Source organism: Pantherophis guttatus, chromosome 5, assembly GCF_059756535.1.
Source record: "Pantherophis guttatus breed Tessera chromosome 5, ASM5975653v1, whole genome shotgun sequence".
Taxonomy (NCBI): domain Eukaryota; kingdom Metazoa; phylum Chordata; class Lepidosauria; order Squamata; family Colubridae; genus Pantherophis; species Pantherophis guttatus.
Window position 1 is genome coordinate 66,725,815 of NC_142067.1, and position 25,378 is coordinate 66,751,192.

Here is a 25,378-nt window from a genome sequence, read left to right on the forward strand (position 1 = left end):
TACAGCTTTTCGACTCCTTTTGCGCACTTCCACAACCAGAAAGGGCCCAAATTATAAAGCGCCTGTCTGCAGTTAAATCCAAGCTTTGGAGTCTTTCACTACCTGATAAGGATCCCCCTGGACCCCAGGGAGTCCACATCAATTTATCAGAGGCAGTTTCCTTGGCCCTCCCTCCAGAATGTCCAACTTGTAAACTTGAAGATCCAGGGCTACTTCAAACCCCGTCTGTTGATGTCACCGAATGCTTGCCAGGTAAGCAACCAACGAACGATAGAAGCATAAACTGGACTGCATGTAGAGCCCTACAGCCTCATGAACAAGGCTCGTCTCCCTTCCACTTTTCTTTGCCTTTATCTCCCAAGAGGGTGACACTTCCATCGAATAACGGCTGTATTTTTTCAGATTTGAAGGGCTCTCTGGAAAAAATTAATTATACAGAATGACTAGCAAACCCGGCATCCCCCCCTTGCACACTTAGATGCCTTTCATGGAATATAGCAGGTTGGGGGAGAAGGTGCGGCACCACTGATTTTATTAACTATATTCAGTCATTTGATGTGGTCCTGCTTCAGGAGACCTGGGCATGCGATAAGATATCCCTTACAGGGTTTACGGCCATTTCTTTGGCTGCTACCAAACAATTCAAGTCGGGAAGACCTAAGGGTGGTTTAGCTTGTTTGGTCTCTACCTCCCTGAAAGTGGAGATAGTGGAGCTGCCCCTCAGTGAGTCCTTACCTATGGCGCTCCTAATTAAGAGAGGACACAGTAAAATGCTAGTGTTCAACGTTTACCTTCCACCGATGGTGAGGCAAGCCGACACTAAGGCTCAATGGGGCGAACTGGAGAGCTATATTACCCGTACAGAAACTAAATTTCCAGCGCCGTACATCTTTATAGGGGGCGACTTTAATGCCCGATTGGGAGGCCAAATTCCCCCACCGATTGAGGCACTCTACTCCCAAGAAATCTGCCAGGCCATAGGACACCAGATCTCAGCCAGGCATTCTAAGGATGAGCTAACAAATTTTGCCGGCGTTCAATTAGCCCTCTTAGCATCCCAACACAATATGACAATCCTTAACGGGAGTACCCCAGGCGATCTAGCGGGTGAATTTACTTTTAGCTCTTCACGGGGGAGTAGTGTTATTGATTTTGTGATGGTTTCCCAGCCACTAAGACAGGCAGTCCATGTTTTTTTTGTGGACTGCCTCACAGAGAGCGACCACTACCCCCTGGTCACAATCATTGGGCTCTTTACAAATATACATCTGCTTAAGGGCCCCCAAATACTGGATCCTTATGTGACCTCTTATGCAAGGAGGATCAAATGGTCTCCCAAGACTGAAAGAAAGTTCCATTCTCTTTTATCATTGCTGGAGTGTCTTAGCCTATACAATCAGGCCTTAACATGAAGTGACTCAGCGGCAATCTCGACCTTCGAATCATTAATTAACAGTATTCAAAGGGAAGTAGGAGCTGATCGTAGGCCAAATGGCCCATATCGCCCAAGAAGCAATCCCTGGTTGAAGAATGTGTGCTGTTCAGGAACAAGATGAGACAGGTTTACCTGCTCTATCGTAATTGAGGGGATAAACGCCTACCCGAGGACTATTACCGCCTGAAGCGGGAGTATAAAGGACTAATTGTTAAGAAAAAGAGGGCTAAAGAAAAAGAGAAGTGGGACCTACTTCTCCTCTCTATCCAGAAGAAGAACACCCAACTATTTTGGCAGATGGTTGCCAGTTCGCTGCCTGGTCATCAAGAACTCCCTCTCTGTTGTATTTCCAACAGAGATTGGGAAAGCCATTTTGGATCAATCTTCCAGGCATCAATAGTCACGACCGGACTCGGATCACAACTGCCCCCTGCAATTCCGGACTGGCACCCCGTGACTCATGCTGAGATCAATGAGCTTATCTCTGAACTTAAGTCAGGCAAAGCTCCTGGCCCTGATGCTATACCCCCTGATTTGTTAAAATCTAATCCCAAGTGGTGGTCTCCTCTTTTAGCAACACTCTTTACCCATATCAATACCTCTGGCAGGATTCCTACCTCCTGGAGCCAAGCAATTATTGTCCCTATTTTTAAACGAGGAAATAGGAACAACCCAGCCGATTATCGTCCTATAAGTCTGCTTTCCATCATTGGGAAATTGTATGCTAAATATCTCCAAAGCAGACTCCTCACCTGGGTCGAGGAGTCCAACATTATTGGTGCTGAACAGATTGGGTTTAAAGCAGGCTGTGCCACATTGGACCATTGCTTTGTCCTAGCGCACCTGGTTGACAAATATGCCACCATACCAGGTGGTAAACTTTTTACTGCTTTTATCGATCTAAAGGCAGCGTTTGATTCAATCCCAAGGGAATTGTTGTGGACAAAATTGCTCAAAAGCTCCATCAACAGACGTCTGTTGTTCCTAATTAGATCCCTATATAATCAGACTTCTAGTCAGGTCAGGTGTAGCTTGCAGGGAGAACTCTCTAACCCCATCCCGATAAAGAGTGGAGTAAGGCAGGGCTGTCTCCTGGCTCCTCTTTTGTTTAACCTATTCTTATCTGATTTGGCCTCTTATATTGGACGTATTGAGTCTCACGCCCCAAAGCTGTCAACAACGAAGATCCCGCTTCTCCTTTATGCTGATGACGCAGTCCTCCTATCACTGACGAGGCTTGGCCTGAAAAGGCTTCTCTCTGCATTTGGGTCCTACTGTGCTGAGAATCACTTGTCCATTAACTACGACAAATCAAAAGTCTTGGTGTTCTCTAGAGCCCGGAAGTTACACAACTGGGCTATTAAGGGTAATGCTGTTAAACAGGTTTCCCATTTTAAGTATTAAGGTATACATTTTCAGAACACCGGTGCTTGGACTAGACACCGAACCCAGGTGCTGAATTCAGCTTTTTGTAGCCATCAGCAGATTTTAAGATTTTTCTATACCCAAGGTGGCCAATTTATTCCTTCTGCTCTGCATATTTACAAAGCCAAAACCTTGGCCCAAACTCTTTACAGAATTCCTATATGGATACAGGGCTTCAAGGAGTGTATTGAAAGAACCCAGGCTGCTTTTTTAAGGAAACTTTTGGGTCTCCCTCCCTGTGTTGGCTTTGCTCCGATGTATCTGGAACTGGGCATTCGATCAGTCAAATGCATGGCGTGGATCAACACCTTTAAATGGTGGTTTCGGGCACTCTTTTTGGCAGCCCCTGGCAGCTACCTCTCCCTGGTGTTAGCTGACCCCTATATGTCTCGATGGGAGAGGGAACTGATGAAGAAACTCCACCTGTTAGGTTTTTCGGGGGATGCCATGGGAGACTATGGCCTTAAAGACGCCCAATTTAGGGTAGCCCAACGGCTTGTGGACATAGACTTACAATATCTGAGAGCTAGAGCTAATAAAACCTGCTCCCCTCTGGTCTTCAGCCAACTTAATAATTTTGGACTGAGGATGGCTTCATATTTCTATACTCTAACCATCCCTAAGTATAGAAGAGTCTTCTCCCTTGCTCGTTTTAACGTCTTGCCTTCAGCATTGCTGGACGGATGATTCAAGAGGCTTCCGAGGGGCGAGCGGCTATGTCCCTGTGGTAGAGCGGAGTTTGAGACTGTGGAGCATGTCCTTTTACACTGCCCCATGTACAACGTAGCCAGGACTAATTTGATGTCTCTCTTAGAGACAGATTTCTGTGGGCCCAATGATAGTGATTTGGCCTTGTATTGTTTATGGGATGGCTCCTCATACACTACCTCTCAGGTCTCAAAATTTTTTCTAAGAGCCGTAACCATTAGAGGAGAGCACTGTGGTCCCTCTCGGCCAGGGCTTCTGGTGGCCGGCTGTTCGTGATGTTCTTTTTCCTATGTTTTTCTGTAGCTATGCTTGCATTTTGGTCTGTGACCATAAATAAATTTATATATATGTAAGGCACTTGGCCACTCATGACACATGGAACACCCATTCTGAATCATGATACCTAACTTCAAAACAGTACTGAATATTAACAGTTTCCTACTTTTAATCTAATTATCTCAAGAGTAAAACATAAACTGGAAACTGGAAAAGAGAATTTGAAAGAGCATTTTATTCTAGTATAATTTGTTAGATACAGTATGCTACTAAGATAATTAGACAAATGCATTTGATTGAATAAATTCTTCATTCTATGAAATAGAAGCAGCTTAATCTTTCCATGTTAAATGAATAGCACTAGGCATAAAAATAAATATATATTATGGTAACTTAAATATTAATTTATTGTCAGTAACAAGTAATTTATTAAAGATAAAATCACGAAAGGTAGAGGAAAACAGACAGAAAGGTACAGAATGTGTCATTTCCATACTCAAGAAGAATAGAAAGGCCTAATGTTCATATTATATGATTAAATTCCAAAGGAATCTGTATTTGGCTGTCACAGTAACATAAATATTCCACATTCAAAATTCAATTATCAGTTATCCATAATCTGGATTCCAGCTATGCTATTATATTTAAATAAACCAATTTTGTTATGAACAAGATTAATTCTATTAAGGTTCTTATTTTTATTTTGTTTTTTTAAGTTTAATAGTAAAATTCTTACAAGTATTACTACTTGTGAAGGGTGAACTATAGTTTCCATTCTTTATTATGGCAATTTTTAAAGTATTTCAAACAAACTTAACAACGTTTGTGCATTTTTTTCAGTAAGTTGTATAATACATAGCACAAGGGTTTAGGTATTTATAGGATGAAAAACAAAGGAGCAAAGGGTTTGGTTAGGATTTTATTCTTTCCAGTGTCAGAACACTTTAAAAGAACATTTTGACTCAAAATGCATCAACAATAACAAGTCTTTAATTCTGAGCAAGTCCCTACAGTCAACCTTTTCCCAATTTAGAGGGACTTTAAGGTAAGTATAAAGTCTGATTTGACATTGTCACTGAATTTCAGTGAAATGATTACAATCAGAGTTGCACAAATAAATTTGAGACTATTCAAACTGGGTTATAATGAATAATAACATCCCTTTTATATCAGTAATACCCAACTTTTGCAGCTTGGTAGCCCGGTGGGCGGAATTCGCAGAGCAATTTGAGTAGCAAGGGTGTGCACATGAAAAGCGATTGAGAGTAGTTACAAAATAACACAGCCAACACACAGATACACTGAGTTGTGTTTACTTTCAGGAAATAGTAATAAGGCACAGTCCAATAAACAGTCCAGGTCATACACATATAAAGCAATAGATAGTAAAACAATAGTCCAGGGATAATCCAATAACAAAGTCTTCTTACCAGTTGTTGTAGTCATACACAATAAACAGTTGCAAACAGTAGCAAACACAGCAAAAGAGCAGTAAAGAGCACACAGCAAACAACAAAGAGTCAGTAAAAGGAAACAAACTAGGTTTTTAGCTCCCTCTTAAGGACATTGGCTACAGAGCTAACCAATCAGGATACAGTATGATGCAATACAGCAATACAGTAGTCTTAAAGCAATATTGATGGTTTATATATTGCCAACCCAACAAGTTAGGTAATAATTATTTCCTAACATTCTCCCCTTTGGGTAGGACAATATATAATACCTTACATTCTTAAACCATAATTTTCACAACATGCTTTGTGCTTGAGTGCACCCTGAGCCTTTGTAAAATGATCTGCAATATTATGTTCAGTCATGCAGTACTCTAACTGAATCATTTTACTTTTTACACACTGTCTAATGTTTAAATATCGCAAATCAGTATGCTTAGACCGTGTTTTTACAGCTAAATTAGTAGCCATATTGATTGCAGATTGATTATCTTCATACACTAAACGGATCATTCACATTCAATCCTATATCGATTAACAATTGTTTATAATATATCAATTCAGTGCATATCAAGGATAAACATGAAAATTCGGCTTCCATAGTTGATAAACTAATATGCTTTTGCCTAATTGATTTCCATCCTATCAAAACATTATCCAACATTACCACTATACCTGATGTTGATTTACAAGTAAGTAGATCATTTGTAAAACTTGCATCAGCATATGCCGTTAAAACTAAGTCACTACTAGGCTCTAAATATAACGAATAATAAATCGTTTGCTTCAGATACCTAAGCATTCTCTTAGCAGCTTGCCAGTGCCTTTCAGTAGGTTTAACATTATATCTAGCCAGTTGGTTCACACTATAAGATATATCTGGCCTAGACCAATTACTCAAATATGATAGACTGTCTATTAAGGATTGATATATTTCCTTATCAAATACAGGACTTTGTATATTACTATGTTTAAAATCCTGGCTCATTGGTGTTTTAGCAGGCTTACAGAGTTCCATGTTATAAAGTTTTAGCAATTGGCTCACTTTCTTGGCTTGCAAAATTTTGTAACCTTTACTAGTTTTAACTACATCAAGACCCAGATAATGCTTAATTTCTCCCAAATTCCTAATTCTGAACTTCTTTTGCAATATAGAAACAATTTCGGTTGCTTCATTTTCAGATTTTGTAATAAGTGCTATGTCGTCAGTAAATAACAATAATAAAGAAATTAAACCATCTTTCTCTTTCTTGAACAAACATGGATCAGCTATACTAGCTACAAAACCCATTGCAACTAACTCATTAACAATACATTTGTTCCACTCGTAACCTGACTGTTTTAAGCCATAAAGACTTTTCTTCAGTCGCCAGCAATCAGTCTTCCCATCAGTATTCAAACTTAGTGGCTTCTTCATATAGATCGTATGTTGTAATGGCACATGCAGATATGCAGTTTCAACATCTATATGGTTTATCCTGTATTTATTCTTAGCTGCCCAAACTAATGCTGCTCGCAATGTAGTCGCCCTCAGACTAGGTGCAAACACTTCATCATAGTCCTAACTGACTGAGCAAATCCTTGAGCAACTAATCTTGCCTTATGGGTAACAGTCCCATCTACACCAGTTTTTAGTTTATAAACCCACTTGCAACCAATTGCATGCTCACCTGGTGGTAGCTTAACATGGTGGTAGCTTAACATGGCTTAGGACCTGGTTATTTATGGGACCACCTGCTACTATCAATAGCCTCCCACCGACCGGTACGCTCTCATAGAGAGGGGCTCCTCCAGGTGCCGTTGGCCAAACAATGTTGACTGGCGGCCCCCAGGGGGAGAGCCTTCTCTGTGGGGGCACCTACTATCTGGAATGAGCTCCCGCCGGAGATACGGAGGTTCCCGGATCTGCACACCTTCCATCATGCTCTCAAGACTTTTTTATTCCATCAAGCCAACCTGGCCTAAATCTTTCCCCTTTAAAATGTAAATTTTAATTTGTTTTTAAAATTATTGGGTGTTTTAAATTTGTCTTGGCCATATTGTTTAATTCGGTTTTATTCTGTTTTTAAATTTTGTATTTATGTGTTTTATTCTGTGGCTGTTAACCGCCCTGAGTCCTTCGAGTAGGGCGGTATATAAATCCAATAAATGAAATGAAATGAAATTCTCATAAACATCTAACTCCTTCAATGATGTCAGCTCTTTGTCCATCACTTTCTTCCAAACTAACTGATCCTTTTCAGGATACAGTTTAATTTCATTAAAGTTAGATGGCTCTATGTTCACCTGACATACAACACTTGCTTGATATCTATCAGGTGGATGTGTCTCTCGAGTTTAATGTCTAGGTAACTCAGGACTCGCTATAGGTATTTTCTCTTCTACCTCCCCTATAACCTCTTCTTCCTTTACAGTAATAGAAGTTTCTTCCTCAATTATCTCATTATCAGGGTTATCAGCAAATACTTGAGTATCCACAATAACACTATCATTTACCTTGTCGGATTCCTGCTCAACCTTACTCCAACCAACATGCTCCAGGAAATGGCGCCCAAAATCTATATGACCTGTGGTTGGATTCATAACCAACAAAAAATAGCTTCTTTGCTCTATGTTGCCCCTTTCGCCTCAATTGCGAAGGAATATGAACCCATGCTGGGGCTCCAAATGTATGCAAATAACTTAATTCTGGTCTTCTACCATGCCAATGTGTGAATGGTAATTCACCAGTTGTTGAATTGACTATGTTATTCAAGACATGGTTAGCACACATTGTTGCCTCACCCCAAAGTGTCTCAGGCAAACCAGAATCAGATAACATGGTTCGAGCCATAGTCTGCAACATTTGCCCTCTGTGTTCAATATACACATTAAGTTGCAGTCTATAAGGGGCAAAATGCTTGTGTTCTATGCCAGCTTTCTGTAACATAGTTTCAAACCTGTTATTGGTAAACTCAGTACCATTGTCAGTTACCAGGCAAAGAACCTTTTTCCTCTCAGGAAACCTCAGCCAGTTTGAAAAATGCTGGAATGTTTCTGCTTTGGTTTTCATAAGGTAACAGAAACCATAATGGGAAAAATGGTCTATTATGCTCAATATATAACAGGCTCCTCCTAAACTAGGTTTTTTAGGACTAATTATATCTGCAAACACTATCTCTAAGGGTTCCTTGGTTGTAAACCCATTAACTCTGTTTGCAGGAGTTACCTTACTCTTTTCTTGACTGCAAGCATTACAGTTTAAATATTTTTACAAGGTTTTAGTTTTATCCCATCAGATAATTCCACAGTTTTCTTTAACATTTTAAAGTTTACATGTCCCAAACGCCTATGAAGCAAGTTAATGCATTCATCATGTGGCTTCGTGTTATCGTAAACTGAGTTAGCATTAGCCATGATTAATGGATCATCATTCAGAACAAACAAATCATTCTCTAACTTTGCAGTAACACTTGTACCATCTTTTTCTATCAGACATTTATCTCCCCTAAATGTTACTACAAACCCAGCTTTTAACAACGCTTTCACAGATAGCAGGTTAAATTTTAGTTTAGGTACATACAACATAGGTAAATGCTCATTTATACATGAACAATAAGCAGTACCTTCTCCAGATACTTTCATTTTCCATCCATTTGCTAATGATACATGTTGTTTACTCTTAGTCATTTTAACAAACCTCTCTCTAATATTAGTTATGGACTGCGATGCTCCACTGTCAACTACCCACAAATCATGGTTTACAGTTGTAGTTGAGCTGGATATAGCTAAACTAACATCCTTATTAGCTCTCTGTTTACTACCAGTATTCAGTTTCTTGCCCTTTTTACAGAATCTAGCTATATGACCCTTAGCCCCACAAGAAAAACATTTTCTAACAGTATAGGCAGTTGAAGACGGGTTTTCTTCCTGTGGTTGTCTCTTTCTCAGTTGGTCTTTATCTTGCCTTCTTCTGGACTCTTCTAACAATCTTCCGGTTATGCCAGTCAATGTCAGTTCATCTCTGGTCAGGACTTCCAGAGAAGACACATTATCATCATAACTTTCATCCAAAGAAGAAAAAATGATATAAACCTGATGAAACTCTGAGAAAATCAGCTCCTTTTCATGTAGTTTTTGTAAAGTTCCTTTCATAAACTCCAAATGAACTAATATATCTTCACCTTTCAGAAGACGAGCTCTAAACAGTTTACGTGTAAGGTGTATGTGTGCACCCACACTATCACGAACATAAATCCTCTTCAGAGTGTCCCAACACTTGGCAGCAGACTCCTCACCATGAATATGGACTAACTGCTGGTCACTCAGTGTCAGTTCGATTATACAAAGAGCCCTTTCATTGTCCCAGTTAAATTTGGCTATTTTCTATGCATCTTCATCGTCTGCTGGATTCCAAGCAGTTACGTCTGGTGGATCATGAACTACAGCCCACAGTCCTTCCTTACGCAAAAGTAGGCTGCACTTCATAGACCAGGAAACATAGTTTGTTCCATCCAACTGGGTTATCAGAGATATACTGGTTGACTGTTCTTGTGCCATCTTCACTTGGACAATAAACCACAAAAACAGCTGTCTGGATATGGTACTGTGTATTCACACTAACTCTCAATATTTTGGGCCCATAACCAATGTTAAGGAATTCACAGAGCAACCCTTGAGTAGCAAGGGTGTGCACATGAAAAGCGATTGAGAGTAGTTACGAAATAACACAGCCAACACACAGATACACTGAGTTGTGTTTACTTTCAGGAAATAATAATAAGGCACAGTCCAATAAACAGTCCAGGTCATACACAGATAAAGCAGTAGATAGTAAAACAATAGTCCAGGGATAATCCAATAACAAAGTCTTCTTACCAGTCGTCGTAGTCATATACAATAATCAGTTCTTCTGTATTTGCAAACAGTAGCATATAGAGATATCAGAGAGCACGAACAGCAAAGAGTCAATAAAAGGAAATAAACCAGGTTTCTAGCTCCCTCTTAAGGACATTGGCTACAGAGCTAACCAATCAGGTCACAGTATGATGCAATACAGCAATACAACAGTCTTAAAGCTATATTGATGGTTTATATATTGCCAACCCAACAATTTAGGTAATAATAATTTCCTAATAGGGGGGGACTGGGCCATGTGAGCAGCAAGCTGGCACACATGCACATATGCATGCAGCTCAACCTTGCGCAAATCAAACTGCACAGTGCACATTGGCCCGCCATTCACGCGACCCAGTTGCAAATAGGCCATGGCCCAGTAGTAGGCCACAGCCCAGGGGTTGAGGACCCCTGCTTTATATGACTTCTTTTAAAATCATAAGATTAAAGTCTTCCTTTGTGTTTTCATGTGATTCAAGGGATTTAATACTGCTGTTTTTAAAAAAGTGAAATGTTTCACTTTCTCTTTACTCTGAAAATTCAAAGAAATGTTTAAGATATTTTCTATTTTATTCCAAAATAAATTGTTGATATTAGCCACAAATAACCACCACCACAACATTAATAGAACAATTGTATATTCCAAAGTGGCTTCAAATCTGAATTAGTGAAATCTTAAATTTTCATTTGGTAGTTAAAACACTTTTCACATAAAATGTGGTTTTTTTTCTAACTGTTTTTGTTTTACTGCTATTTAAACTATTCTGCAGAACATAGACAACATTCAAACCCTTATAATCCTGCAAATTTTTAAAAACTATTTATTTACAGAACATTATTAGCTGCTTTCTTAAGTGCAGAAAAATGCATTCATCTTAGCTGTATAAACAAATGTAACCCCAAAAATTATTTATAACAATAACAATAAGACTTATATACTGCTTTACAGTGCTTTTCAGCTCTCTCTAAGCAGTTTACAGAGTCAGCATATTGCCCCCAATAATCTGGCTCCTCGTTTTACCAATCTCAGAAGGATGGAAGGCTGAGTCAACCTTGAGCCTGGTGAGATTTGAACTGCCAAATTGAACTGCAGGCAGCCAGCAGGCAGCAGAAGTAGCCTGCAAGTACTGCATTCTAACCACTGTGCCACCGTGCTCATATTATTATTGTATTACAAAGACTGTGGTCATATACTATAGAATTAACAACTTGGAATTGGTCATTTAATCTTTGGAGTCACAATAGGAATTAAAATCAAAGCATCGACAGTAGATAACAATTTAGATCCTGCTAGAAGATATCCACTGAATACTGTTTTACTGAGATACTGTTTTACTGCCAAAGTGCATTAAATCTTTTATATTGTTGTATTGTTTTTGTAGTGGTCAATATGAATCTTACTAATATAAATTCAATATTGTTCACTCTTAACAAAAGGTAACATCTCTTGTCTTTCTATATTACTTCAGATATTTGCTTAAGTGCTTAATAACTTCTTCACCCACCCCATCCCATTTCAGTCTTCTTTTTTCATGGTAAACATTTAACTCCTTCAGTCTCTTCTTATAAGGATTTAATTTCTAGTTACCAAACAATCCTTGTAGACATTTTCTATATCTTTTTCATTTGTCTGATTTTTTAAAGAAATGTAGTGCGTAGGACTGGACACTAACGTTTAAAAAATTGAGAGGAGGCAATGTTTTTCAACCAACACTGAATAAAATAAAATTCAACAGTTACCATAAAATTGGAAACTTATGCAACATAAAATTGTGTTGCCAATTTTACGGCTCCATGAGCTGTGGTGGTGCATTGGTGAGAATGCAGTATTGCAGGCTAACTTTGCCCATAGCCAGGAGTTCGATCCTGATCTGCTCAAGGTTGACTCAGCCTTCTGTCTTTCCAAGATCAGTAAAATGAAGATCTAGATTGTTGGCTGACATTTGTAAACCACTCAGAAAGTGCTATAAAGAATTATGGAGCTTTATAAGTGCAAGTGCTATTGGTACATCACATAGTTGTCTGAATCTACTTTGATCAGCTATTTATGTTTCTGCTTGGTCACAGACTTCTTTCTCAAGCACCTCAATAGAGATGTTCAGATAAACATTTTGCAACATATTTTTTTAATATGAGAAAGGAACCTGCTTGAGAACGGCATATCTCTTATTTTTTTAAAGAAATTGCACATATAAATAGTAGGGACACGGTGGCTCAGTGGCTAAGATGCTGAGCTTGTCGATCGAAAGGTCGACAGTTCAGTGGTTCAAATCCCTAGTGCCGCATAAAGGGGTGAGCTCCCGTTACTTGTCCCAGCTTCTGCCAAGCTAGCAGTTCGAAAGCACATAAAAATGCAAGTAGAAAAATAGGGACCACCTTTGGTGGGAAGGTAATAGCATTCCGTGAGCCTTTGGCATTTAGTCATGCCGGCCATGTGACCATGGAGACATCTTCAGACAGCACTGGCTCTTCGGCTTTGAAACGAAGATGAGCACTGCCCCCTAGAGTTGAGAACGACTAGCACATATGTGCGAGGGGAACTTTTACCTTTACCTTTACATATAAATGTAACCTTTTTGTTAGAAGAGGACTTTTAAAATATTGAATGAGTAGATATAGAAAAAGAATATGGTCTTCTGGGAATATTGTTGACCTCACCCCATTCCTAAGAGGTCTGTAAGGGGTGTGCATAAATGCACCAATGTGCCTACCCTCCCTGTCCTAATGTCCCTTTTTATTCATATCCATTTCATGTATTCATAATCATGTTTATACTTTTATCTGTTATTTTATATATGCTTGACAAATAAAATTAGATAGATAGATAGATAGATAGATAGATAGATAGATAGATAGATAGATAGATAGATAGATAATGAGCTTATAAAATCCCATACGAATCTCCAGCATGGGATTCTACTTTGATGCATGCTTGCTATCAGCTGCCATAGTAATAGGGAGAGGGGCATGGCATTTGGATTGGGGATGTGAGCTGGTGAGGTGAAGTCCCATGTGAACTAAAAGGAAGGTTTGCTCTCAAGAATTACTGTGTCACTGAGTGAAGTTATTTACACCCTGCCAAGGCCAACCGTCCTAGGACTCCAGATGGGCGAAATACCTGGAGATGAGCTACACACAACATCATACTGGATGTTGATTGGACACTCAGCAAGGGACCCTGGGGGGAGGGGTTTGGGGAAACTTTCAGTCTGTAACTTGCATGCATTTTGAATCAGAACTTGCCTTGCTTTCACTGCTATCATTTCAAATTCAGTAAAAGTACTTTTCTATCTCAATGGAGTTGGGGGTTTTCTTTCTTGGGTTTTGAATGGAAGCAGCCTGACATTAGGCAAGATCTGCTTTATCAGCCAACCCAGGGACCCCAGTCTACCGAGGGGGCTGAGCACACAATGTTCTGGTGAAAATGCTTATTTTCTCTATAATATTAATATTCCACTATGATGATTAGGGTTGCCAGGTCTGCTTCCAAAAAATAGCGGACAAGCGGGGGGTGTGTGTGTGTGTTAAGTAGTAAAAACATAAAAAAAATTTACAATTAAATTATATATTTTCTTACAAACATTTTAACACGTATTAAAATAATCACTTCAAAACTTTACTTAAAATTCAAAACATCAAATATATTATAATAATATGTAAAATTACATTAATACATTGTAATACATTATATTACAATAATATTAAATTACATTTTACTTTGCTGTCGTGTGTATTTTTTATTTGACTGCACAGCTTTGATCAATTCTTTGTGTTTAAGAAATAATTCTTTAATTTCAGTACAACATTGAGAAATATTAAAAAATATACAAAGTTCACTTCGAACTGATGGTACAAGCAGTCGGTTACGTTCGTCAGTCCACAAATTTCCCATGACGCTGAAAATTCATTCAACGTTTGCATTTGATACCGGAATTGATGCACAATACTGGAACAGTTTCAGTAAACTCGGAGCTGGCTCTTTCTTGAAAAAGTACGTCCACTTATCAAGGGATGAATCGCCCTGCAGATGAACATAAACTTCTTCTAAGGCAGAAATTTCATCGAAGAGAGTGTTGGGTGGAAGTTCTTCTCGCCATAGTGATAATAACCAGATGTTCGTCATTTCTTCTAAAGTTGGAGGATTATTGCGATCAATTAGATTGAAACAACTTAGCATCTCATATACTGAATCGGTGAAATTATACCACTTTTCTAGGTACACAATGGCTCTTTGATACACGTTGATGGCTTCTTTCTTGAACTTTTGCATGGCATTCTCAGGCAAATGTTTTTTACGTAAGGCAAATAAAACTTTCATTCCAAAAAACTGCTCATCGTATTTTTTTTGCAAAGAATCACGCAGCTTACACATGATAATGTGAAGATCACATGCAAGAATTTTCTTGCTTTCCAGCTTCAGTAGGATGTCTTGCATTAGTGACATGAGGAAGTGCGTGAAATATAAATACAATTCTGAAATTGTTGGTTCATCGTCCTTTGCGAGTTCATTTTCCTGATCTGAAATAAGGTTCCAGATAACCTTATGTCACTCATCAGATCCAAGAGAAATAAAATGCGATTTTAGAGGTATCCAGTTTAAAAGAAGTTTTTTGACCACTTTAAACAAACTTAACCAACGTGTTGGAACACGGCACAAAACTTCATGGAATTCTGACTCGCAAAACTCAAAAAATGATTTCAACTCTTCTCATTTCTTCGCAGAATTCGAAAATTCGGCAAAAGCCTTCAGCACTACTTTTTCGATATCAAAAGATAACTGCTTTAATGCATTTTTTTGCGCTGTTGTGTCAAATGTGATTATTGCAATGAGCATTCGATCTTTGTCTCATTCTAACTTATGAAAAAAAGACAAAACGCAATTCTCCTATTCTTATTCTCTTAGACTGTACAGCTTTAGATTACGTATCATTTCATCATAAAGCTTTTGAATAAAAAAAAGTCCACTATTTTGTGAAAAAAAAATAGTGAACATAATATGAAAAAAGTGGACTGTCTGCTCAAATAGTGGACACCTGGCAACCCTAATGATGATTTACATGTTATTAAATTAAACCAGAAGTTTTTTAGCAGCAGTTATCACCTGAACCTTGGTACAAAATATTTTAGGAGGATGCTTTTTTTTTAAGTGAAGGCTTTCATGGTCTATCTAGTCTATAGATCTCATCTGGAAATACTTGCCTTCTCCATAACAAGACAACTTACTCCTGAGAAGTTTGTGTGTTCTCATTGTTTGGCTTTGTTACCATGGCAGGATTTTTTTTTTAATTTTATGAGTATATAGCACAGACTCCTATGTCAGACTAGCTTTTGTGCGGGAAACCCTAATGTCTTTTATATCCACCAAAACTGGTCTTCAGAAGTTATGACTTGTCCTTAAATAATTACTGGTACAATGAATTCATAAATAATAGGATAAGAGATCATTGGTCGTTGTGGATTGTGACTGTGTCCTCTGTTGTGAGGGGACAGTGGACTTGGTCCTATGAATTATGTGTGAGATTCCCCACTTCCCTACCTTCTTCCCTGTCCTTTTAGGACCCTTAGGATATGGTCATGGCGAGCCACTATGACCAAACTGTACTCAGCAGCGGAGCTTCTTGGTCTGCAAGACTCCCCCCTCTCGCAGGCTTGGCCCTCCACTCTATCGAGGGTCTACCTCGATGACGGGCTTTGGAACCCCGAGAGGTGGCATGTCGCAAAGAGGGGGTTGCGGGGTTTTTTAAAATTGTCTATGTCTAACCTTTTAAGGGGTTTGGGGAGGGGGGAGGGGGGTGGTATTGGAATTAGGGGCGTGGGTTTGGGGGATAACCCACCAAGGGGAGGGTCGGGCCCGGCCACGATGCGCGGCGGGGCGGGTGGGGGACCCGGGGGCAATGGAGGGGGTCGAGCTTGTTCGGACTGTGTTTTTACCATCAGTACTGTGAGTGGGAGGGGTAGATATGGCGGGAGCAGGGGGCCATATCATGTTAAGGGAGCACGCACCCGCTGTCTCCAAGCAGTAGGGTGCTCCGGCCCCCAAGGCTCTACCCGTTTGCCAGGTTGCACAGATCCTCACGGCCCGGGCCTTCGTCTGATGTTGTGCAACGCCAGGTCCGTAGTAAATAAAGCCCCCCTCATCTGTGATCTTGTTCAGGAGGGGGGAGCGGACCTGGCGGGTATTACGGAGACCTGGTTGGGCCCGGAGGGAGGGGTCCCTCTGGTAGAAATGTGCCCACCAGGCTTCCGCGCATTCCATCAGCCGAGGTCACAAGGGAGGGGCGGGGGAGTAGCGGTTATTATTAGAGAAGGCCTTAGGCCCAGGGAGACTACTGTACCTCAGACAGCTGGTTGTGAGTCCCTCCTTGTGAAATGGGGCCATGGGGTTCAGATGGGTTTGCTGATCACGTACCTGGCTCCCTGCCGCGTGGCAGCAACCCTGCCTGAGCTACTCAACATTATTGCTGCGGTGGCGGTTGATACCCCCAGACTTATGGTCATGGGGGATTTCAACCTGCCGTCCGTGGGTGAGACGTCTGAGGTGGCTCGGGAGTTCATGGCTTCCATGACGGCCATGGATCTGACCCAACTAATTCATGGCCCTACGCACACTGGGGGAAACACACTGGACTTGCTTTTTGTCTCTGGACAGTGGTTGAGTGATCTTGAGATAGGGGATGTAGTCATCGAGCCCTTGTCATGGTCGGATCACTCTCTCCTTCGCCTTGACCTTCGTACCGCGACACCCCGCTGCAGGGAGGCGGAACCGATAAGATGGTACCGCCCCAGGCGCCTGATGGAACCCGATAGGTTCCAGACGGAGCTTGGGCCAATTCCTGAGGTTCTGGCTCACGCCTCGACTGGAGACCTAGTGGCCGCCTGGGATAGGGCGGCCGCTGGGGCCCTGGATCGAGTCGTGCCTTTGCGGCCTCTGACCCGGCGCGGATCTCGCCTGGCTCCTTGGTTTACCGAGGAGCTGAGGGAGATGAAGCGCCGGAAAAGATGCCTAGAGAGTAGTTGGAGAGCTAGTCTTTCTGAATCGGACCGGACACTGGTTAGATCCCATATTAGGACTTACCTAGTGGCGATAAAAGCAGCAAAATGTATGCATTTTGCTGCTCTTATTGCGTCATCAGATAATCGCCCGGCCGCCCTGTTTAGGGTGACCCGCTCCCTGCTCCACCAGGAAGCGCGGGAGGACCCCTTGGAGGGAAGAGCCGAGGACTTTGTTCAGTATCTGTATGACAAAATCACTCAGATTCGGGAAGGTCTGGACTCTGACTGGGTAGATCCAGCGAGAGTGACGGAGGCAGGTCTTGAGACTGTTATCTGGGATGAGTTTGATCCTGTGACCCCAGATGACGTGGACAGGATTCTGGGTAGATTGAACGCGACCACATGTTTGTTGGACCCGTGTCCCTCCTGGTTAGTGCTGGCTTCCCGGGAGGTGACGCGAGGCTGGCTCCAGGGGATTATAAATGCTTCATTGGGTGAGGGTGTCTTCCCCGCCGCCCTTAAGGAGGCGGTGGTGAGGCCCCTCCTCAAGAAGCCTTCCCTGGACCCGGCAATATTGGCTAATTATCGTCCAGTCTCCAACCTTCGTTTTGTGGCGAAGGTTGTTGAGAGTGTGGTTGCGGGACAGCTTCCCCAGTACCTGGATGAAGCGTCGTATCTGGATCCGTTCCAGTCGGGTTTCAGGCCTGGATACAGCACGGAAACGGCATTGGTCGCGTTGGTTGATGATCTCTGGAGGGCTCGGGACAGGGGCTGCTCCTCTGTCCTGGTCCTGTTAGATCTCTCAGCGGCTTTTGATACCATCGACCATGGTATCATGCTGCACCGGTTGGAAGAGTTGGGGGTGGGAGGCACCGTACTAAGGTGGTTCTCCTCCTTTCTCTCCGACCGGTCGCAGTCTGTGTTGACAGGGGGGCAGAGGTCGACCCCGAGGCCCCTCATATGTGGGGTGCCGCAGGGATGGATCCTCTCGCCCCTTTTGTTCAACATTTATGTAAAGCCGCTGGGCGAGATCATCCGTGGTTTTGGGGTGAAGCACCATCAGTACGCGGATGACACCCAGCTGTACATCTCCACCCCGGACCACCCCAACGATGCCCTTGAAGTGATGTCCCAGTGCCTGGAGGCCATACGGATCTGGATGGGGAGGAACAGGCTCAGGCTCAACCCATCCAAGACCGAGTGGCTGTGGTTTCCGACGTCCCGATATAGTCAGCTAATGCCATCGCTGACTATTGGGGGCGAATCATTGGCCCCCACGGATAGGGCTCGCAACTTGGGTGTCCTCCTGGATTCACGGCTGTCATTAGAAGAGCATGTGACGGCCGTGTCCGGGAGGATTTTTCATCAGGTTCGCCTGATTCGCCAGTTGCGTCCCTATCTAGATCGGGACTCCCTACACACAGTCACTCATGCCCTCGTTACTTCTCGTCTGGATTACTGCAACGCTCTCTACATGGGGCTCCCCTTGAGGTGCACTCGGAGGCTCCAACTGGCGCAGAGTGCGGCCGTGCGGGTAGTGATGGGAGTGACATGGAGTTCCCATGTGACACCTCTCCTGCGCGAGCTGCACTGGCTCCCGGTGGTCTTCCGAGTGCGCTTCAAGGTTCTGGTTATCACCTTCAAAGCGCTCCATGGCTTAGGACCTGGTTATTTACGGGACCGCCTGCTACCACCAATAGCCTCCCACCGGCCAGTACGCTCCCATAGAGAGGGGCTCCTCCGGGTGCCGTCGGCCAAACAATGTCGGCTGTCGGCCCCTAGGGGGAGAGCCTTCTCTGTGGAGGCACCTACGATTTGGAACGAGCTCCCCCCGGAGATACGTAGGATCCCGGATCTGCGCACCTTCCGCCGCGCGCTTAAGACCTTTCTATTTTATCAAGCTGGCCTGGCCTAAATCTTCCCCCTTTTTAAATGTGGAAATTTTAAATTTTTAAATTTTAAATTCGTCTTTTTATAGGGGTATGGGTAAGGCATTTTAAATTGGGGAGCCATTTTAGATTTAATTCTGTTTTAAACGTATTTTTAATTGTTTATATTGTATGTTTTTAACTTTGGCTGTTCACCGCCCCGAGTCCTTCGGGAGAGGGGGCGGTATAAAAATCTAATAAATAAATAAATAAATAAATAAATAAGAGCTGCTGCTATAGATGGAAATTTGTCATAGTCCATTCTGGTATCAGCAATGATAAGAATTTATTTATTGTTTGATTCTTGGGTAAGAATGTCAGAAGTGATGTAACAAATATATTGCTGAAGCAAAGATTATCTGGCTATCTTAGAATAGAAAACTAGGTAGTATTCATTTGTGAAATATTTTTAAATTCAGGAGTTGGAAAGTGCAACATAAATGAAACAGACTATATTGCAGATTATAGAACAATACCTCATGAGAATTATACTGTTTGTTCTTTTGCCGTAATCTACCTGATTTGTGAGAGAATCTTATGCCTGATGTTTTTGATAAATTTAGTAACAAAATAAGATATTTTGTTGCTAAAAGTGAAAAGCCAGCTTTCTTTTAGAAAAAAAAATTTCTGTATGAGCAACAGACACAACATTTTCTTAACAGCTTCGCATAAAGTCTAATAAATGTCCTCTCATTTCAGTTTGGTATTCATCCAATTGAAGATCTCTTCAAAGATTTGCAAGATGGTCGGAAGCTTTTGGAGCTCCTGGAAGGTCTTACAGGCCAAAAACTTGTATGTTTATATCTATCTACTACCTCAGATAATTTTGCAATGCTTCTGCATATAAAATTCATTATAAAATTAGTATTTGTGGACCTTGTACCTGTAAATATTTTATAATATTTTATAAACATATAAAGAATATATTTCAATTTGTGTAATTTGCTGATGTTTTAAATTTCTTTTTGACTTTCTCTTGTTTTTCCTAGCAAATGTCCCAAAAGATTTCACATATGGTCCTCCCTTAATAGAAACTTGCAGTGACAACATTTTCCATTACTGTTCTTTTATTAATATATTTCATTGTATGAAATATTGTATACTGAATAAAAACATGGAGATATCAATTTAAATATGTCTAAAATATTTATAAAATATTTATATTAGTTATATTTGTTAAGGATATTGTTGTGTTACCAACCAGCAGAGTAAGTGCACAGAGAAACGGTACTGAGAGCAATGAATACAATACATACAAACTGGTTTAACAAAGCTTTTACTTTGTAGTGAAAAACAATTGCATAGTTTTTTAATCAATCCAAGTCTTTAGCCATTCAAATCAGTCCGAAGTTACAGATATCTTCTTACCATACAAACAGCAGTAGGTAATAAACAGCAATACAACGCTGGTAACAAATCATGATGGTAGAATATCCATCCACATCTTCACACACGACGGTAACAGTTCCAACCAGCAAAGTCAAGCAATAAGTCAAGCAACAATGACTATAGCTCGGCTCTCTCCTTATATACAGTTTACACTAGTAATTATCCACTTAAGATAAGTGGAGTCAGCAGTGCAATGACTCAACAGTACAATTAGGTTAATTGCAATCAGCAGTTAGTCAGCAGTCAGTTACAATGACTCATCAGAACAATTACTCAGCATTACATCTTAAAGTTACAGAATACATTTAAAGTGATAGAACACATATATTGCTTGGACAACTTGTTAGGCTTACACCATATCCTAACAATATTATTTCTGATTTTCAGATAACTGCGATAAAAATACAGTATCAGTGTGTTAATATATAGAATTGGATAATGAAATTTATAAAATATTCTCATATCAAAGTTCAAACTATTTTCAACTGCCTCTAGTGAACTCTATAGCTCTATAGCTAAACATATTCATATTCAAAAATAAGAGAGAACAGTTATTTTCATCATTATTAACCATTACATTTCATATATATATCAGGGGTGAAATGCTTCCGGTTCGGACCAGATCACCTGATCCGGTAGCGATGGAGGTGGGTGGTTTGGAGAACTGGTAGCAAAAATCCCTGCCCCCCCCCATTGCCCAGCTGAACCGTGCAATCATCAGAGGCTTTTTTTTTAATTTTTAAAAGCATTTTTTCTACAACCTCTTTGGCCAAAAAAATGCTTTTAAAAGTAAAAAAAAAAAGCCTCTGATGATCGCGCAGCTCAGCTGGGATCATCAGAGGCTTTTAAAAGCATTTTTTCTACAACCTCTTCGGCCAAAGAGGTTATAGAAAAAATGTTTTTAAAAGGAAAAAAAGCCTCTGCCGATCAGGCAAGTCAGCTGGGATTGTCAGAGGCTTTAAAAAGAAAAAGAAAGCCTCTACCGATAAGGCAAGCTAGCTGGGATTGTCAGAGGCTTTAAAAAGAAAAAGAAAGCCTCTATCGATAAGGCAAGGTAGCTGGGATTGTCAGAGGCTTTAAAAAGAAAAAGAAAGCCTCTACCGATAAGGCAAGCTAGCTGGGATTGTCAGAGGCTTTAAAAAAAAGAAAAGAAAGCCTCTGCTGATCAGGCAAGTCAGCTGGGATCATCAAAGGCTTTAAAAGCATTTTTTTTACAACCTCTTCAGCAGAAGAGGTTGTAGAAAAAATAGTTTTAAAAGTTAAAAAAAAAAAAAGTTAGCCACGGCCACTCAGTCATATTACCCCCCCAAACCACACCCACAGAACCGGTAGTAACAAATTTTACATTTCACCACTGATATATATGTAATTTATATTTCACTGATAAAGAAATAAAGGGAGACTAGTATAGATCTAGTTCAAGTTATTTAGCTCTCATCAGCTAGCCATACCCTTACTTGGATTCAAACTTGGGCTGCCTGAATGTTAGGCAGTTGTATTAACCTCTGAGCCACAAGTTCTCCTCCCTTCATCAACTTGAGCCAGGGGAGAGATTAAGTGTTTTTCTATCAAGACACCTGGTCTACCACAGCATGTGATGTGGGAGGGAGCATACTGCATCCCTTTATATATACATACATACATTAATTCTACCACCACCCTTTTATCTTCCGCACTACATTTTCTGTCTTCATCTGATTCAAAAAAGTAGATTGTCTTATATGCAGCAAAATGTATAAAATACTAAGAGACTTTTCATAGATTAAACATATGTATAAATTGTAAATATAATTAAGATGAACATATATTTGAAAACTACAGTAGGTTTATCGGTTTTCCTAAAACAAATATACACATCTATTTTACTAACAAAATGTAGACAGAATTCTCTATATCTGATCATAGTTTGCATAAGTATAAAACCGGAAATATAGTTTTTCTCTATTTTTTTCAACATCATTCAATCATTTTTATGAAAGGAACTGACAAAACAGTTTGATTTAAACTTATAATGGAAGGAATGAAACTGATTTCATTTTACCACTCCCCTGATTCAATATAGTCACCAATAAATGCAATAGTGAATATATATAGTTAAAATAAGGATTTATGTTCTTTAAGTTCTTGTTGGTTGTTCTAAAGATGGTGTAAGCTTTCTGTCATAAACATATTAAATACATGAATGGTTTTTTAAAAATAATTGAAAATAGCTATTTATATTTATAGGGGAAAGAAAAGGGCTCCACTAGAGTTCATGCCTTGAACAATGTCAATAAAGCACTACAAATCTTGCAGAAAAATAATGTAAGTAATAATTTGCATGAATCTATAGTGCACACAGAGTTTTAAAAAACACAAGGCTGTTTCTGAAATACATTTCACGATTGATAAGATTCACAAAATCACATGAAATATGAGAGATCGAAGCATATGGCCTCAAACTACAATATGTTCAGGAAATGGTTTTAAAAACTGTTTATTCAATTTATATTTATAAAAATATATATTTATATTTCTGTTTTCCTATACATTCCATAAAATAGTTACTTTTTAATCTTTCATATTTAATGATGTACTGAAATACATTAGGCATTGTGAAATTATGTCAGAAAGCAGCTGCAGCTTTGAAGAGGTTAATGGGCCAATTTCTTATTTGTAACTACCTGAAAATTGTGTTTCAAATATCTTTTTGTTTAGTGGGGAATCTGTTATTCAATAGATAATAGATATTATCTATAATAATACATAGATATTAGACTTCCATATTGAACTTTCTTCATATAAAAGTGGAATCTGAAAAATCCACAATGATGTTGTAAAATTTGAAAAAGAAAACTGAAATAAAAGTCAAACCTGATAATATTGTTTATCCTTGAGACCAAAGTTCCTCTTCACATCAGCATCACAGAAATATTTCATTCTGGTAACAAATATTTCCTTAAGATGCTATATAATTGCTGATGCATAAAATATGTATAATGTGGATATATTAGCCTTGTCAGTTTTGTGTTGACAAGCTCTAGAACTGCGGGAGGGAGGAATAATGTATTAATAGAAAGTCTCAGGAAAATGTTTGCATGATACATGTAGTAAATGACTCCCTAGATGGATAAATAATTTGTCTCTAATGGAGAAATGTGAGTTTCTGATTGATGGGGCAGGAATATCAATGGAAATGTTAATTATAGATTAGGCAATACCCAGAGATCAAATAAGAAAATAATTTGGTTAGAATAATTAGTAATAGACCCAGAAATGAAGTATTGGCAAAAACATCGTCTAAGTATATGTGATAAAGTAAAGAAATATGGAAACATAATCCTGTTAGGGTAAGGTGACCAGACGTCCCGCTTTTGGTGGGACAGTCCCAATTTTTAGCAATTTGTCCTGCGTCCCGCAGCATTTAAAAAAGTCCCGATTTTTCATTCTGCCTCCTGAGTCCCGGCTGCCTCCTGAGTCCCAGCTGATGGCTAGAGGGAAAAAAAACTGTTTAAACTCTGCCGCGGGGCTTCAAAGGGCCGCCCTACAGCTGATCAGTGTTAAAAGAAAACAAATGAGTAGACTGATGGCTGCAAAAATAGAAAAAACAGCCCCTTACAGCTTCCGCATAGGTTCATTAGCACAAGTTGATTAGCTCAGCTTCCCCACTCTCAGCTGATTTGCTCTCAGCTGTTTTGCGCAGGGCTCTGTTCTGTTGCTGGCTGCAAAAAGTTCCTGGAGCAGATTTTTTTTCCCCTAGCTATGCTGAAAAGCGAAAGCGAAAGTAAAAAGCAGGGTCTTTGCTGCAACATGACAAAATGAGGCAGAGAGAGATTTCTTTTTCTTTTTCTTTTTCCTCACCAAAAAAGGTAGGTGCAAAACTGCAAACAATTGGAAATTTAGGGCAAAAGAGGAGAGTTCAAGATTTTAAAACACAAAAGAAAAAAAGTTCTATTTAACTAGGGAATTGTAATAATTGAGATACTATTAATTGTATATTGTGTTGAAAGCAGAAATGGTTAAGTTGTGGTTTGGAGGAATATATGGGGGAAATTATTTGGTTTATTATTATTGATAAATATAATTAATTGATTTGTAAGAAATTGGATTGCATGGAAATAATTGGAATATTCATGTTCATATTGATTAATATACAAAAAAGATAGTTATATAACTAATTGATTTATATTAAAATGTTGAATTTGTATTAAACAACTGTATTACATAATTACATAATTAACCAATGTGAGGATGGATATAAAAATAGATGACAATGGGAAGGGGTATAATATAGAATAGAAGGGAAAAATTGAATTTGATTAAGATTAGAGATGAGGATGAAGGGTAATATTGTTTTTTTTAAAAAATAGATGAGGAATAAATATGGCAAAAAGGAAATATAGAAATTGTAAATTTAATTGAAATGACTAAACACTGTTTAAATTTGTGAACCAGCCAAATATTCTGTTCAAAGAAAATACATTGTATGTTTGTATGTGTGTTTCTAATTATTGCTATTTATTCATATTTGTTCTCTTTTATTCTTTAAAGTTTAACAATTCATTCTTTATCTTAATATCTTTATATTTGTTTGGGGTTGGCTTTCTTCCCTTTCATCTTTTTTATTGTACAGTAATCTTTCTCCTCAAACCTACCACCTCTCTCTTTTCTTTCCTTCTTACTTTTTCTTCCCCCCACCCTCTTCTTCTCCTCCCTACTTCCTGTTCCTTTCTCCTTCTCTTCCTCTCTTCCTCCCTCTCTTACTCTCACTCCTACTCTAATTTCCCTTCCCTTCCTTCATCCCTCTCTATTGCTGTATCCTTTTATGCATATGGACTACTCAGAGGGCTGAAAAAGTTATTTTTGACTGGTCCTCACACTTTTGACCAGTCCTCGAACTTACGACTGTCCTCACATTT

General features: G+C 39.7%; 1 protein-coding gene across 3 annotated transcripts in view; it reads left to right on the top strand.

The window, feature by feature from the left end:
• Positions 1-25,378, top strand: part of DMD (dystrophin) — a 2,041,544-nt gene that overhangs the window by 430,930 nt on the left and 1,585,236 nt on the right. For all 3 annotated transcript variants that reach the window (XM_087871305.1, XM_087871306.1, XM_087871307.1), the window contains exons 3-4: positions 19,791-19,883; positions 22,707-22,784. In XM_087871305.1, the coding sequence (XP_087727431.1) occupies positions 19,791-19,883; positions 22,707-22,784 (171 nt within the window). The remainder of the gene's footprint in view (positions 1-19,790; positions 19,884-22,706; positions 22,785-25,378) is intronic.